Source organism: Neovison vison, chromosome 7 (genome assembly GCF_020171115.1).
Source record: "Neovison vison isolate M4711 chromosome 7, ASM_NN_V1, whole genome shotgun sequence".
NCBI lineage: Eukaryota > Metazoa > Chordata > Mammalia > Carnivora > Mustelidae > Neogale > Neogale vison.
This window is the reverse complement of record NC_058097.1, coordinates 108131062-108147080: the sequence shown is the minus strand read 5'-3', so window position 1 is coordinate 108147080 and position 16019 is coordinate 108131062. Positions and strand designations below refer to the sequence as shown.

The 16019-nt window shown below is 41.1% G+C and overlaps 1 protein-coding gene across 3 annotated transcripts in view; it reads left to right on the top strand.

The window, feature by feature from the left end:
* Nucleotides 1-2691: 2691 nt before the first annotated feature.
* Nucleotides 2692-16019, top strand: part of LOC122912331 (myelin protein zero-like protein 3) — a 52226-nt gene continuing 38898 nt past the window's right edge. The window contains exons 1-3 of one of the 3 annotated variants that reach the window (XM_044257944.1): nucleotides 2692-2832; nucleotides 11635-11801; nucleotides 14933-15143. In XM_044257944.1, the coding sequence (XP_044113879.1) occupies nucleotides 2760-2832; nucleotides 11635-11801; nucleotides 14933-15143 (451 nt within the window). In that variant the 5' untranslated portion in view covers nucleotides 2692-2759. Of the gene's footprint in view, nucleotides 2833-10469; nucleotides 10585-11634; nucleotides 11802-14932; nucleotides 15144-16019 lie in introns of those variants that run through there. The other 2 variants (XM_044257940.1, XM_044257943.1) reach the window with 2 other exon arrangements.

Genomic DNA, 16019 nt, shown 5'->3' with positions numbered 1-16019 from the left:
GGCAGGCAGAGAGAGAGGGGGAAGCAGGCTCCCCGCTGAGCAGAGAGCCCGATGTGGGTGGGGCTCGATCCTGGGACCCTGACATCATGACCTGAGCTGAAGGCAGAGGCTTAAACCACTGAGCCACCCAGGCGCCCCTAGAGTAGTACTTTTGCTACTAAAGTTAATGTGTTTACTCTTTCTTTTTCACTCTTAATTAAAAGTGAGCTAATTCTCCCAGCTATTTTTGATTACAGGAAATCTTAAATTCAAACTGTTAAAGAACAGTTTGATTTTTTGTGGCTCTCTTTAAGGATGGGATACATCTTGTTTTATTAACTTTCTTTCAATAGCCTAGATGATGTTTGTTTTTTGTTTTGTTGATCCAGGTTTTATAACAGCACAAATCTAAATTACAGAGTAGTTAGAAAAGTTTATAAATGCTTGTAGATTGACAAGTGCCACTCCAGGATGAATTACTTATCACCTTTTTTTTTTCTGTGTTGTGAAAAACAACCCATGGTGCAGGTTTTTCATGAGCTGTGAATGCTGCTTAGCTTACTACTATTCAGTTATTTTACAACAACAGAGCAAAACCTATGTTCATTCGTGGAATGGAATCATTAAGCAGTTACATGGGAGGATTCTGAAATAGTAAATTACGACTGTAAAAATTTAGGGCTGGTGAAAAAAATCAACCCTAAGTGATGATACGTTTGTACTATGTTATATAAAAAGCTCTGAGAACTGGATGATATTATTTATTTTCTCCTTTTCTTTATCTTATTTTATTTTGCTTTAATTTACTTCCTTACTTTGTGGAAGGGAAGATTTGGTATGGGGCAAAGAAATACCAAAACTAACAATATGAAACTAACTTTGTTTTTTCCTTTATACTAGTAGAGAAAACAAACTTTATAAGTGGGCTTCAGAAAGAAGAGTGCTTTTTAAAATGTTTAATCTCCCCAGTGTCCTTCCAAACCAAGCTATAGCAGCATTTGTTCAAAATGTTAAAAACTTCTGAAAGTTTAGTTGCCCCTCTCCCCCATCTTTATAGTCTAATATTTTCAGTTTTTACTGACTGGCCAAAAGCGTTCTTTCTTTTAACAAACTGGAATTTTCAGATGGGTTACCTGTATTTAAAGATGCTGAACTTTGATTTTTTTTGAGTATTTTTAATATAATTGGTACAATTTACACATGAACCTTGATTCTGAATTCATTCCGTACCTGTCTTATTTTGTCTATTACACTGAAAAAGTAGTTTTAATACTTAATTTTGAAACTAAAAGTTAGATTTAAGGTTTATACTATCTTTAACTCACATTTTCTACTTTTCTCCATAATTCAACCTTTGAAAATAACATATTTTTTCCAAACAGTTGGCTTGGATGATATTCCATAAGTGTAATGAAGAAGTGGTTAAAAACTCATGGAAAGTCTTTTCCAGTAAAACCTGTAGCTTGTGTCTTGGCTAAATATTATTCAGGGGTTAATAGGACCCTGTTGTTCAGTATCTTCTTCCTAAAGATAACTTTTGTATTGTAATTTGTTTTTTATTGTGCCTTAAACACATATGTAAAGAATCTTTAGTAATAAAGAATTATCAGTTATATAATTTGCTTATATACAAATCTAAATATTTTACACAGCAAGTACCAAAAAACCAGATGGTTATATATTTTATCTTCACTGAGGAATTTTCTTAGAGGGAGCCTGGAAGTCAATAATGGATAAAATTAGTTTATACTGGATAAATGTGTATTCCACATTGCTTTGGACAACCGGGAATTGGGCACAACAAACTACTTAGTTTGGGAACTCTTCTGAAGGAAGGGTATCATCTCTTCTGCTTGTACCCTTACGTTACCTTCTCGATAGAGAACATCACTAGCTTTCAAGTCTGGTAACGGAATGGGAATTGAAAAATGAGAGCTTATTAAACTTCCCCAAAAGCTGAAGCATACTTCTGTTTCCCTCGTTTTCTTTAAATACACGCAGATTCCGAGAGGATAGGTTGACTAATGATCGGAGCAGGGTACCATCCCATCTCTTTTTTGTTAGAATAGGACACTACTACTTCATTTCACTCCCAGCACTGTAAGAACATTACTTTCTCACTTTTCCCACCAAAAGAATTCCTTTTTTCCTCTATTATATGTTGTAGTCATTTCATCATTGCCACTGCGAACAGCAGTTTAATAATAAAACACCCAATTTAGGGGCGCCTGGGTGGCTCAGTGGATTAAAGTCTCTGCCTTCGGCTCAGGTCATGATCCCAGGGTCCTGAGATCGAGTCCCGCATTGGGCTTTCTGCTCAGCAGGGAGCCTGCTTCCCTCTCTCTCTCTGTCTGCCTCTCCGTCTACTTGTGATTTCTTTCTGTCAAATAAATAAATAAAATCTTAAAAAAAAAAAGAAACCTATTTTGAGATAGTTCAAATAAAATAATCTGTAGGGAGTAAAAAATGACTTCTGAGGAGAGTCTGAGGATCGAGACTCGTACGACAGAATTCCATACAAATAAATTATTTTTCCAAAGTCTGTGGCTTACTTCATTGTCAAGCAAAAGTGAATAATTGATTCCTACTCGAGGTTAAAAAAAATCGCGGGTCGGAGCAGGTTCAGGTGTGGCTCTAGAAAGATGCCACGTTCCTATGGCAACTTCGAGTCGCCATTTTAAGTGTTCTCGCACCTCCCGCCATGACGTCACTTCCGGTATCACCTGTGAGGTTACCGGGAGCCGTAAACAAGGTGTGCAAGCATCCAGAGAGCTGTCGGGATGCAGCAGAGCGGAGCGGCTGGAGGCCGTGGCTACGCTCTGTTCCCACTGCTTGGCGTCTTGTTCTTCCAGGGTGAGCGCGCCCGCTGGGTCCTCCAACTTCCGGCCGGGGGGTGGGTGTTAGGGGAAGACGGTCGGTTTTCCGGTTCCGGTGGGGGGGTCTCAGGAAAGCCCCCATATCGCGCCTAGACGTTCTCTTGTGTTCACCGCCCACTTGAGGGCCGTTGGCAGCTTCTCAGTGCTTTCCTGAGCCCGGGGGAGCTCGATCACCTTGCGTGACTGCTTTGTATTCGGGTGATCACGGCGGGCTCTGGCGTTGTGGGGACCCCGTGCTATCTTGTGATGAGTTACCAGCGGTCGTCTCCGTTCTGGTTTTGTGGACTGTGTGTCCTGATTAGGAAGGGGCGGTTCTAGCGTTCAGGAGTTCGTCTCAGTAATTTTGCAAAAGAAATCGTGGCTGTTGGTACTTTTATTTTTTGTAGGTGATTGTCAGGGCCTCGGAAGTAAAAATGTTTATTCGTCCCAGAAAGGGGTGTGCTGTGATTTCCTTACAGTAGAGACGCATTTTGTTGAAAAAGCAACTGCTGTAGCATTTTACTAACATTTTTGAAATACAAGAATGAGCCTATCAACTCTCTTAAAAATCTTAATCCTAACCAATTATCCTAAGTACAGTTTTCACACTATGGCATATTCTTCGAGTTTGGATAAATTTTGCTTTCATGCAATTTTTAAATTGCATGAGTTTCAGCCCAACCTAATTATCTTCATTTTAGGACACAGTTATGGATGTGTGTATGTGTGTGTGTTCTCAGGAACTTGTGTGTTAATAGAGCTACAATCAGAGTGAATTGTTAACTTCATAAAATGTCCTTGTGGGTAAGTGGGAATTTCTGAAGAGGGCCTTTGACATAAAGAGTTCATTTGTTCTAAATCTCAGCGGGTAAGGCCAGGAAGTTTCTTATTTGATGACTAATATTCATGTTGCCTGCACACTCCCTGATCCCTCCCAGCGCTCTGTCATCACAAGTGTCCAGTTTTTCAGCTGATTCTTTTGCAATATAATATTTAGGCTGACCTATCACTCCGAATAATTCCAGTTTTATCTCTCTGTCCCTCTCACAAATACTCAAATATTGTACCGTTGAGGAAAAAAAAATTCTAGGAAGGATAGGTGGTTTCTTAAACTTGATGCCATTTCACATTGAAAAGCATCCACCAAATACAGCAGACCAAATAATTCAAAAGTAAAAATTTATGACCCATATGTACTTGAATTATCTTTTGTCTTTAAAAAAAATAGCTTTATTGAGATAGAATTCACATGCCATATAACTTTCCTATTTCAAAGGGAAAATTAGGTGGTTTTTCATATATTCATGATTTATGGCGTCACTACCACAGTCAATTTTAGAATATTTTCATCATCCCAAAGAAAAACTCCATACACAGTAACAGTCACTCCCCATTCCTCCCTTCTATCACCCTCTGACAGATAACCAATCTACTTTCTGTGGCTGTGACCTGTTTATTCCGCACATTTCACATAAATGGGATCATACAATATATGTTCCTTTGTGGCTTGTTTCTTTCACTTAACATGTTTTCAAGGTTCACCCCTTTTTTAAATGTTAGGCAATAAACTTTGGTTTCATACCAGTGTTTATTTGCTTTTCCTCTTCAAAGATAGCACCCATTAAATGATTAGCTTGTCTGAATTCTCCAAGTTATAAACATGGTCCTGTTGTCCTAGTACATAGAAACAACAGATCAGATAGCTTAGGTTCTTATACTTAACCTCCAAGTAAGTATGCACTTTTATGAACCAAATGTTGACAGATTGTATTTTGGAAAATTAGGTGTATAAAACTGGGAGTTTTGTTATATTTTTTCATTCCTTCTTTGTATAAAATTACATATATTTAAATGTGATTTTATTTTCCTCCAAAATTTTAAAAAATTGTTAATTATTATTATTTAAAATAATTATTATTTCTATTGTTGACTATTTTGACCTGGCAAGAATGTTTTTTACTCAGGAGAAAAGATAAATATCCCAAAGGACATTAGGCCTAGGATGAAAAAAAATTTCTTATTTTTAAAATTTATTTATTTTACAGAGAAAGATACAGTGAGAGAGGGAACACAAGCAGGGAGAGTGGGAGAGGGGAAGCAGGCTTCCCTGTTGAGCAGGGAGCCTGATGTGGGGCTCAGTCCCAGGACACTGGGTTCATGACCTGAGCCGAAGGCAGACTCTCAACGACTGAGCCACCCAGGTGCCTGTAAGACGAAAATTTCTAAATGAATATAACAGTGGTTTAGTAATTTTTTTCTTATTTATTTTTTTCTTATTTTTTGAGTGGAGTAGAGACATTATTTTACATTTGTTGATTGTAAAACACATCTAAAAAAAACCTTTTTTTGAAGATTTATTTATTTATTTATTTGAGAGAGATCACAAGTAGGCAGAGAGATAGAGAGAGAGGAGGAAGCAGGCTCCCCTCAGAGCAGAGAGCCTGACGTGGGGCTCTATCCCAGCACCCTGGGATCACGACCCCAGCCGAAGGCAGAGGCTTTAACACACTGAGCCACCCAGGCACCCCTCAAATACATAAATCTTTAAAAAAAATTTAGTTTCAGATGTAATAAATGTTGATTTGTGAAAAATAAATTACCTTTGACTTTAAGATCTTACCTTAGTTGAAATTAAGAGTTGGATGGTTAACCGACTGAGCCACCCAGGTGCCCCCAAACACTTTTAATTTCAGTATAATATATATATATATAGAGAGAGAAAAATGAACATATTGTAATTGTACAGCTTAATTCATTTTTAGAAACTGAACACACCTGGGTAACCAGCACCTAAATCAGAGTATAGGATGTTTCTGGTATTTCAGAAGCCTTCCTTATACTTCCTTCCAGTCATTATCCATTCTCTCCCAAGAGGAACCAACATCCTGGCATGTAGCTAAGTTTAGTTCATCCATGGATCTTACTTTTCTCTATACATATAAGACCCACTTATCCAGTGGTTAGATTTCAGCAAAATGACTTTAGATACTGATAACTCTGTGGCAAAATTCTGCTCATGAATATGTGAAATTCATATATATGTGAAATTCATATATATTAACAAGAAGTTGGTTGGTAGGTAGATTTATTAATGGTGTACTTACTCTGATTCAGTAACCAAGTTTCGCTCAGAACTTGTAGTTTTTATGCTTATTTTGCAATAATTTTTGTTTCATAAAAAGGAAACTGTTGGTTTGGTTCAGTTTAATATTACTGAGCATCCACAATGTGCTAGTTTCTGTTTTGAGGAGCTCAGGGTCTATTGGAGAAGATAGATAAGTCAACAGATTATTTCATTTTTTAAAGGAAGAGATTTTTTAAAAGATTTTATTTATTTATTTGAGAGAAAGAGAATGAGAGAGAGAGCATGAGAAGGGGAGGGTCAGAGGGAGAAGCGGGGAGCCTGACTGGGGACTTGATCCCAGGACTCCATGATCATGACCTGAGCCAAAGGCAGTCGCTTAACCAACTGAGCCACTCGGGCACCCCAACAGATAATTTTAGAGTCTGGTGCTAAGAAATGTGGAAGCACAGAAGAGGTGCCCTGAATCTGCTGTGAGGATACAGGGAAGATGTCCCGGATGTGCCACCAGAGTTAAATCTTTAAAGAAGAGGTTAGAGACAGGTTACGAGTAGAATCCCATCATAGAGAGGAACATGAGCAAGGCATAGAGGCATTAAATAGTTTCCAAGCAAATTTTCTGAAACTTATACTTCAATTGGGTTAAGTCAAATCACATGTGGAGTTTGTATGGGTATGTAACAATCAGTGTGCTGAGTTAGCTAGAGGACGTTAATGAGATTCTGACTTATAACTGTGACCTATACATTTCTTCTTTGCTCTAAACCAGGGTTGGTAAACTTTTGTGAAAGGCTAGAGAGTAAATATTTTAGGCTTTGTGGGCCATATGATATCTGTTGTAACTACTTAGTTCTGTTTGAGTAGCACAAAAGCAGCCATAGGCAACACATAAATGAATAAATATGGCTGTGTTCTAATAAAACTTTATTTACAAAGAGACACTGGAGGCTGGATTTAGCTCAGGGACCATAGTTTGCTGACCTTTGCCCTACACCAACTATCCATTGACATTATCTCTTGGCTATCTCAAAGGCACATTAAACTTATCCAAAATCAAGCTCATGTTCTTCCCTGCCCTGCCTGGTACTTTTCTAGTCTTTCCTATGTCAGTGAATGTTATCACCAAGTCAGAAATCTGGGAGTTATCCTTGATACCTCTGTCTCCCTGACATTCCACATCCAATCTACCACCAATTCTTGATGATTTTACTCTAAGTATTCTTAGTTCTTTCCATGTCCACTATCACCAACTTATTTCAAGCTTTATTTCTCATATGACTATTGTAGTAGCCGCCTAAGTTTTCTCCTTGTATTTACTGAACACCTCCTAAGTGTCTTCCCTAAAGTGATCTTTTAAAAATGAAAACTTCATGTCTCTTCTCCCTCAGTCCCGCATTTAAGTATTTTCCATGGCTTTCCCATTACTCTAAGAATAAGGGCCCGTATCTCTGAAGTTCTGCGTCATCTGCTTCCCACTTACTTCCTAGCCACATCTTTCTTTCTCTCATGCTTTTTGTGTTGGAGCCATACTGCCTTCCTTTTGGTTCCTTGGCTGACTGTGCTCCTTCCTGGCACAGGACCTCTGCATATGCTGTATTCTCTGCCTGGAACGCTCTCCCCCTCCTCACCTTGTCACCCTTCCTTCAGAGCTCAACTCAAAAAGTAACTTTTACAGAGACGCTTTCCTTAACCAATCCCTACTCCTCTCCATAGCTGATGAAGTTCCCATAGTCACTCTTTGTCTTTGCTTCTAGTACTTATCATATTTTAATTATACATTTGTCTTTGTGATTATTTGATTAATGGGTTGAGTTTTTGCTGTATTTTAAGGTCCAAAGTTGGCAGTGTATTTATTTTGCTCACATTTAATTCCAGGCTCAGAGGGTGGCACAAAACAGAACCTCAATAACTATATGTTTGAAGAGAGAGTGAATGAATAAGAGTATTGTCATGGAAGCCTCGGGATAGAGAAAGAGAAGAGGAAGAGGTCACTGCGTCAGAGAGATCCAGTAAGATCAGGGTAGAAATGTACCTAGTGGAGTTTTTAATCCCTTGGGTTTTGTAGTTTTAAGACATGACACCCTTTACCAGAAATGGTAGTAGAGTGTGTTTTGTACTCTGTGGGGTCCAGAAGTGAATGGGAAGGGAGGAAATGTGAATGCCAGGTGTATACTGCTCTTTCACTAAGTTGGCTTAGAAAGGAAAGAGCGGGCAGTCATTGGTAACACATAGTATCACAGGGTTATGGAGAGATTGTTATTATTTTGTTTTATTGTTATTTGTTTTTAAGGATGGGAGAGACTTCTTTGTGTTTAGAGGCTGAGGAGGGAGAGAGCCCCTCTGGAAAGGATGAGTTTGAATAGAGTAGAGAGGGTTTTTCTGCTGAAGCAGGGCTTGGAGGGGAGGAATCTAAGGGCAGAACCAAAGGGGTTGCCTTGCATTGGAAAAGGGATACCATACCCTTTCACTTTGGAAGTATGGATGGGTGTAGACACAGGAGAGTGCCTGGCTGGGCAGTTTGTATAGCCTTAAATTTCTTGAAAGAGTGAGAGGAGACATTTTCTTCTGAGAATGAGGGATTTGGAAGTTTCATAGACGGTAGTGAAATGGCAAAAGTTGGAGGAATTAGAAAGAGGAGCTGACCGAGGCTGGTTAAAGGGTCATCATGCTTCCTTAAGGGTTCAGCTGTAGATAGACTCCATGAGTTGCTTATGGGAATGATCCATGCATTTGTGCGATTTTTGTTTTAAAGATTTTATTTATTTATTTGTCAGAGAGAGAGAGAGCGAGAGCGAGCACAGGCAGAGTGGCAGGCAGAGTCAGAGGGAGAAGCAGGCTCCCTGCAGAGCAAGGAGCCTGATGTGGGACTCGATTCCAGGACGCTGGGATCATGACCCGAGCCCAAGGCAGCTGCTTAACCAACTGAGCCACCCAGGTGTCCCTTTGTGTGATTTTTTTACCTTCTTTGTACACCAGCCATTGTACACCACTTTCGTAGTCTAGAAGTGGTCATCTAGGACTGAGCTTTTCCTGAATGGGTTCACTGGAGAGAGAGGAGCGTACAGGACTTAAGAATGTTGGAAATACTTTATAAATGGAATAGGAAGAGAGCAGGTGACTGATGAGCACTTTGTTCCTATACTAGAATTTTTGGTGACCTGTCTACCTCTTTCTCTCAGTCTCTGTCTGCTCCCTTCCCTCTTGAGTTTTTGCCTTCCAGGTGCTTGTGTGTTACAGGGGAAATAGTCTTTACAAATTAGGTACATGTGCTTATTTGGCCTTATGGACCAAATGTTATGAGAACAGTGAAGAAAGAACAGTGAGCTGTACCAGGGAATTTGGGAAGGCACCCCAGAGGGGACTGCTGTTTGAGCAGGTTTTTGAAGGTTTGTGAGCATTGAGGGGTGTAGTATGGTAGGAACAGGCAGGATTGGTAGAAATGGGGAGAGCCTTCCTGACAAAACCGTACTCAGAGAGAGGCACAGTGGCATGAAAGGACAGAGTAAATTTGGGAAGTGGTGGACATTCTAGGCATGGTGAAAGGGATGGGATGGGTGGGTGGTTGGAGTGGTAGAAGTTTGGGGCCAAATTGTCACTTTATGGATTTTATTCTGTAGCCCAAGAAGGAAATATTGAAGGTTTTTGGATGTTTGTGGTGTTCATTTTAATAACAGCAGCTAACATTTATTGAAAGGTTCTCTTTTAGATGCTGTGCTAAGCATTTTCTTAAAAAAAGATTTAAAAAATTTATTTATTTGACAGATATCACACATAGGCAGAGAGGTAGGCAGAGAGAGGGGGAAGCAGGCTTCCCGCCGAGCAGAGAGCCTGATATGGGGCTCCATTCTAGGACCCTGAGATCACGACCCAAGCTGAATGCAGAGTCTTAACCCACTGGGCCACTCAGGCGCCCCTGTGCTAAGCATTTTATGTATTATCCTATTTAATCTCATTGGACCCTCACAGTGACCCAGTGAAGTAGGTCTGGTCATTCTGCCCATCTGCTGAGTAAGGAAATTGAAACTGGGACAGGTTAGGTAACTATGATTAAAATCTTACAGCTAGAAAGTAGCTGGGCTAGAATGCAAGTCTAGTCTACCTACTTCTCAATCTATGTTTTCAAATCTCTTGACCGTACTTAAATTTTAGGATAAGGAATAGCATAGGGGAGAGTGTGGATTATTCATCGATTTCCAGCTTCCAGTTTTAGAGCTGGATCTTGAATGGTGTGTAGTGTGGGTTGGGAGTAAAGGCTTGGGTGAGAGCAGGAGCTGAGGGATAAAGGCTTTCCAGGCAGAGGAACTGCATTTGCCAAGTCACAGAAGGAATGACAAGTTTAGCATGGCAAAGTCAGAGTGGATGCTATGGAGGAAACAAAGGCGAACCTAATTTTTGGGATGGGTCAGATGCTTATTAGAGCTCTGAGCTCAGTCTTGGTCTCCTCCTTTTAAGAAGAATGTGAACAGACTAGATTGTCTTGAGTGGAGCAAGAAAAACAATTCAAAGCAGACAGAGGTGAAGGTGTTGATGACTCATGACTGTGTCTGTGATAGGGACATCACAGAGCAGGCAGAACTGAAGAGGTGCACCGAGATCTCAGTCTGGGGGGCAGGCAGGCTTTCCACTGTTCCACCTGTTTTAACTCATTTATTCCTCACACTGAACAAGGTAAGTGCTGTTATTAGCATTCTCACCAGGGTGAGAAACTGAAGAGTTAAGTAACTTGCTGAGACCACAGAGCCCCTAAGCCATAGTGCTGGGATTTGCATCCTGTCTTAACCAGAGGCACCGAGGGTGTGTGGCTGGTGTGTGGGTTTGCTCTCTTCTCAGACCTCGCTGCTCTGTGTGCCTCTGGCCTGCCAAAAGAATCAGGGTTTGTTGCAGTGGAGAAGAAAGCAGTAAAAACAAAGTGCTGGTGACTTTGCTAAAAAATGGCTCCCTCGTGGAAGATAAATTTCTACTCAGTGTTTCCTGAAAGGGGATTGGTCAGAGGAAAGGGGGATCTGTGTTTGGGGGGAGCTGGAATGCCAAAGCTGGATATATGAGCCCATTTTGGCAAGAGTCAAATCTCTAGAGAGTGTAAATATGGTATCTGATTTTTACATTTTAGAGTGCATTAAATTGTTCTGTTTTCCTTCCCGTGATTGACTTTTAATGGATGCGGGATTCATTAACCAGTCTTAAGAGAGGAGAAGGTAAAACACAACTGGATAGAACCATTTTCTAAAATTCTTGTAAAAGTGCCCTCTTCTCATTTCCTGTTCTCATTTTGCTGGCGGTTGAGAAAGTGGTAGCCTCAGGTTACAGCCAGGCTGTGCTCGGGGTAAGTCCCTCAGACCACAGCAGCTGCTATGATTCCTGGGACGTCAGTGTGTCACCGAGGGGGGTACATGGCATCGCCTTTTTGGCTGTGGGCGGACCTACTTGTTTGTACTGCATTTAACCACAAGTCTGTGTTTGGAAAAATGCCGTTGTGATCAGGTTTCAGATTTGTACTCAAGCACCCATTCTGTGACTTAATACTATAAAATGACAAAAAAATGCTACACCTGATTCAGGCAGATACCTGCTCCTTGCCCTTCTGGGCCTCCCTGAGAAGATACTCACTTATTACTCCGAGAGCCCAAAACACGATGGTGTCTCTGTATTGCTCCCTCACATCTTATCCATCCCACCTAAATGCATACCTTTTTAAATGTTTGGGCTTGCTTTGATCAGGTGTTCACATCGTCCTTTCCTTGGAGATTAAAGCAGATGCCCACGTCCGGGGTTATGTGGGCGAGAAGATCAAGCTCAAATGCACCTTCAAGTCGACTTCATCTGTCACTGACAAACTCACCATAGACTGGACGTACCGACCCCCCAGCAGCAGTCGAACAGAATCAGTGAGTGTTTCCTGTTAAGGAAATATCTTTGAGTCTTCAGTGGTCAGCAGCTCTGGAATCCTTTTATTCTGAGTCCCAGGCATACCTCAGGCTTTTGCATCTGAGAATCAGACGTGAGCTTCTGTGTAAATAGAAGAAGATGAGCTTCTACCTGATTTGGCATTCATTGGGTCACATAGGGCTTTTTATCTTTCCATATGAGAATCTTGTCAATAAGCTATAGGAAAAAATTGTCAGAAACTCAGAGGAAATGTGGTTGAATTTTGTTCCCCCTTTGTTGTTTTCCTTTTGTGTGTTTTCAGATTCAAGGTACTAAAAAGAGTACCTCCAGGACTGTTGGATAGAAAAATTTTGTAGGTCCCAATCAAAAACATCTTTTCTCATAAAGCTGCTCATTTCCTGCAGTATGAGGTTGTCTCAGTGGGTGTATCGATTCGTGGATCTGTACTCTGTGGATTTGTCTTAGCTTCGTCTCCTAGTATATAAACACCTGCATTGATTTATATGGTTCCCTTTGAAGGAGACGGTGACACCTCGTGTGGATCACAGAGACTGTTGGTGACAGATGGTCTTGCAGTGTTAGAAGCAATATCGTTTACACACACATATAAAACCCGTTTATGGTTCAGATCCCATTGTGGATGTCTAATTGAAGATTGTGGTGCTATAAAAAACCCTTTCTCTTTACGCCTCCAGCAATATCTTTAGTTCAGGATAGATGCTTCCAAGAATGTGAATGTTGCTGTATGTAAGATTGTATTTTTTTCCAAGTATCTTTAATTCTTTTATCCTGTTTTCTTCAGTGGAGAATTTTCTCTTTGGTTTTAATATCTAAGCTTTGAGTTTTGTTTTAGGACTCATTAGCGAATGCCATGTAGCTAGGAGCCAGGAGGGGGCTCCAGCCAAGGCAGCTAGGCTGTATTCTTGGTTACTTTTCTTTTAGATTTAATACAGTTCACATTATTTCAAGTGGTCAGAAAACTATGGCTGGCCTTGTTTGACTCGGCCTCCTTGGCCAAAAGTAGGACAGAGCAAGCAACGGGGGATCTTCTTGGGTCAGAAATCATAATTGCAAACAGCACTTCCTGTATGGTGCTGTCTTCTGTGAGCTTGGTCAGAAAGCAAGCGCACGCACGTTGTAAATCCGTGGACCTTTCAAGTCATGTGACGTGACTGTCACAGTCAAGTGATAATTCAGGTCACGTCAGTCAGGAGTCTGTCAGACTAATTGGTTGGCAAGGATTTGGGAATCACCAGTTTAACTCGGAACTTATAGGTTGGATTAATCTTGAAGATACATAGCAGGCCTCGCTTTGTCAGTAAGGAGTTTCAAACCCTTTTATATAGATGCTGGTAATCATTGGTAGTCATTCTTTACCTCCCTCTTTGTGTGTGTGTGTGTTCGTTTTAAAGATTTTTTTATTTTTTAAAGATTATTTATTTATTTGACAGAGATCACAAGTAGGCAGAGAGGCAGGCAGAGAGAGAGGAGGAAGCAGGCTCCCTGCTGAGCAGAGAGCCCAACGTGGGACTCGATCCCAGGACTCTGGGATCATGACCTGAGCCGAAGGCAGAGGCTTTAACCCACTGAGCCACCAGGTGCCCCTAAAGATTTTATTTTTAAGTCATCTCTACACCCAACATGGGGCTCGAACTCACAACCCCGAGATCAAGAGTCACTGCTCCACCAAAGAGCCAGGCAGGTGCCCCTTACCTCCCTCTTTGGAACACTCATCACATATGTTATTATTTCCTAATATCTGTCTTTCCCCTTAGACTGTAAAATCTGTGAGAGCAGGGACTACGCCTGTTTGGTTCTCACTATATCCTTGTGCTTAACACAGTGCCTAGCACATAGTAGGTGTGCCGTGACTCATCGTTGAGTGAATGCGTGAGCAAACGAAGTGAGAAGTGATCCAACAACAACTCTGGGAAGTTGCTCTTCAAAATTGGGCAATTTAGTGGTTGTAAATGGGGGAGGTACCAAGTAAACAAAGAAAGAGGAAACGCTTGAACCTTGCATAAGAGAGAAAGATCATATTGTCTTGTAGTCCCTGCCTGCCTACCACCCGACATAATGAGGTGCTTTGGGTGACCAAGTGTCTGATCATCAATCTAAAATAGCACCGTTTAAATTCAGCATCCTTTCACTGAGTCCTGATCATCATTTGGCTTGGGGTTTTTATTAATTGCCAAGACAGATAACCTAAGACAGGCTTGATTATATTGTACCTACAAAAGTACAAAAGTTTATCCTCAAAATAAACAAAAGCTTCCTCTGCCCACTTACGACCTGTGTGTCTTTGAGTAACTCACTTAGTTTTTGGCCTTGTTTCCCTCATGCCCCATGGATTGTTCAGTGTTGTTATGTGGCTCAAGTGAGTAAACCTGTGGGAATCATTTGCAAACCAGAAAGGACCACACAAATAATAGATGCTACTTTAGAATTGGGTTTCTCGGCTTTGGCACTGTTGACATTCTGAGCTGGAGAATTCTTTGTTGGGGGGGACTAGTCTATGCATTGTAGGATTTTTGTCAGTATCCCTGACCTCTGCTTGCTAGATGCCAGTAGCACTCTGCCCAGACTGTCTCCAGATATTGCTAGATGTCTCCTGGAGGCCCCCAATGCCCCCGGGTGAGATCTACTGCTTTAGGACTTCAGGGAGAATTTAGAAGATCTTTAAGAGCTATGATCCTAGGATACTTCCATCAGGCCTTCTCCTGATAAGTTGTATTTTTTTTTAAGATTTTATTTATTTATTTGACAGAGAGAGATTACAAGTAGGCAGAGAAGCAGGCAGAGAGAGAGGGGGGAAGCAGGGTTCCTGCTGAGCAGAGAGCCCGATGCGGGGCTCGATCCCAGGACCCTGAGACCATCATGACCTGAGCCGAAGGCAGAGGCTTAACCCACTGAGCCACCCAGGCGCGCCCCTGATAAGTTGTATTAACTTGTCTTTTAACTTAATGATGAAAGTGAGCAAAACATTAAAACAAAAAAACAAAAAACCAAACCCCAACTGAGAAAACCCATTATGCATTTGTATTTTATATGGGACCTTTTTAACTTGACATTTTCATTGCATTTTGCAAATTAACTTTTGTTTTGTTTTGTTATGGTGTTGCTTTCTTAGATTTTTCATTACCAGTCCTTCCAGTACCCAACCACAGCAGGTACATTTCGGGATAGAATTTCCTGGGTTGGAGATGTATACAGAGGGGATGCGTCTATCAGCATAAGCAACCCTACCCTCAAGGACAATGGGACATTCAGCTGTGCTGTGAAGAATCCCCCAGATGTGCACCACAATATCCCTGCAACAGAGCTAACAGTCACAGAAAGGGGTAAGCTAACTGCCAAGACCTTCTCCTGCCGGGCTCTGTGACTGCTGTGCTGCCTACTGGAGAGTTCTGGGACAAGCAAAACTACCTGTGGGTGTGAGCCAGTCTGCCATCCTGAATTGTCTACAAGGATGAATTTCTTAACTTGATTTTGCAAACTGAAGTTGTCATTCAAATATTGTTATAGTTTCCCTGTTATCTATTCCTTATTTTAACTTCAGGTGACCAGAGGTCTTGTGGAACACGTGGCAAACCTCTAAGGAGATGGAGGCTTCTTATCTGTGTGATTTGATTTCCCCAGTCTGTTCATACCCTCAGTTATGAGGCCATCTTCTTGCTCGTGTGTTGAAAGGGTGCCCCTTCTAATGATGGGAGGCAGCACATTTCTTTTATGTTGCAAAGGGCTGCAGTTTCCTTTTATCAAGAAAGCATAAGAAAGTAGGTTAAGGACTGAGGTTTTTTTCTTCATTATTCTCGGGTGACTACTGAGTGGTCATTCTCATCCTCAGTTGGCCTTGAACCAAAGATGTACAGATACAGAACTGCATTATGGTTCATGATAGATGCTTTACCATCTCCCAGGTCTTTCTCAAGTTTGTCTGTCTCTCTTTCTCCTTCCCTTTCCCTTCTTCCTCTCTTTCTTTTTTTAAGACAATAACTCAAGGTTTCAAAGGTAACAGGCATGTTCATGCTGCAGGCTGAGTAGGAGCTGAGTATAGTTTGGTCACGTGACTCCGATGCCTTAAAAATATGTGCCCTTTGGTCCAGGAATCCCATTTTAAATTTTATCTTAAAGAAAAAGAGGTAAATATGAGGATTTGTGTAGAAGGATGATCATCATAATGTAGCTTGTAGTCAAGGAATTAGAAACAGCTTGAG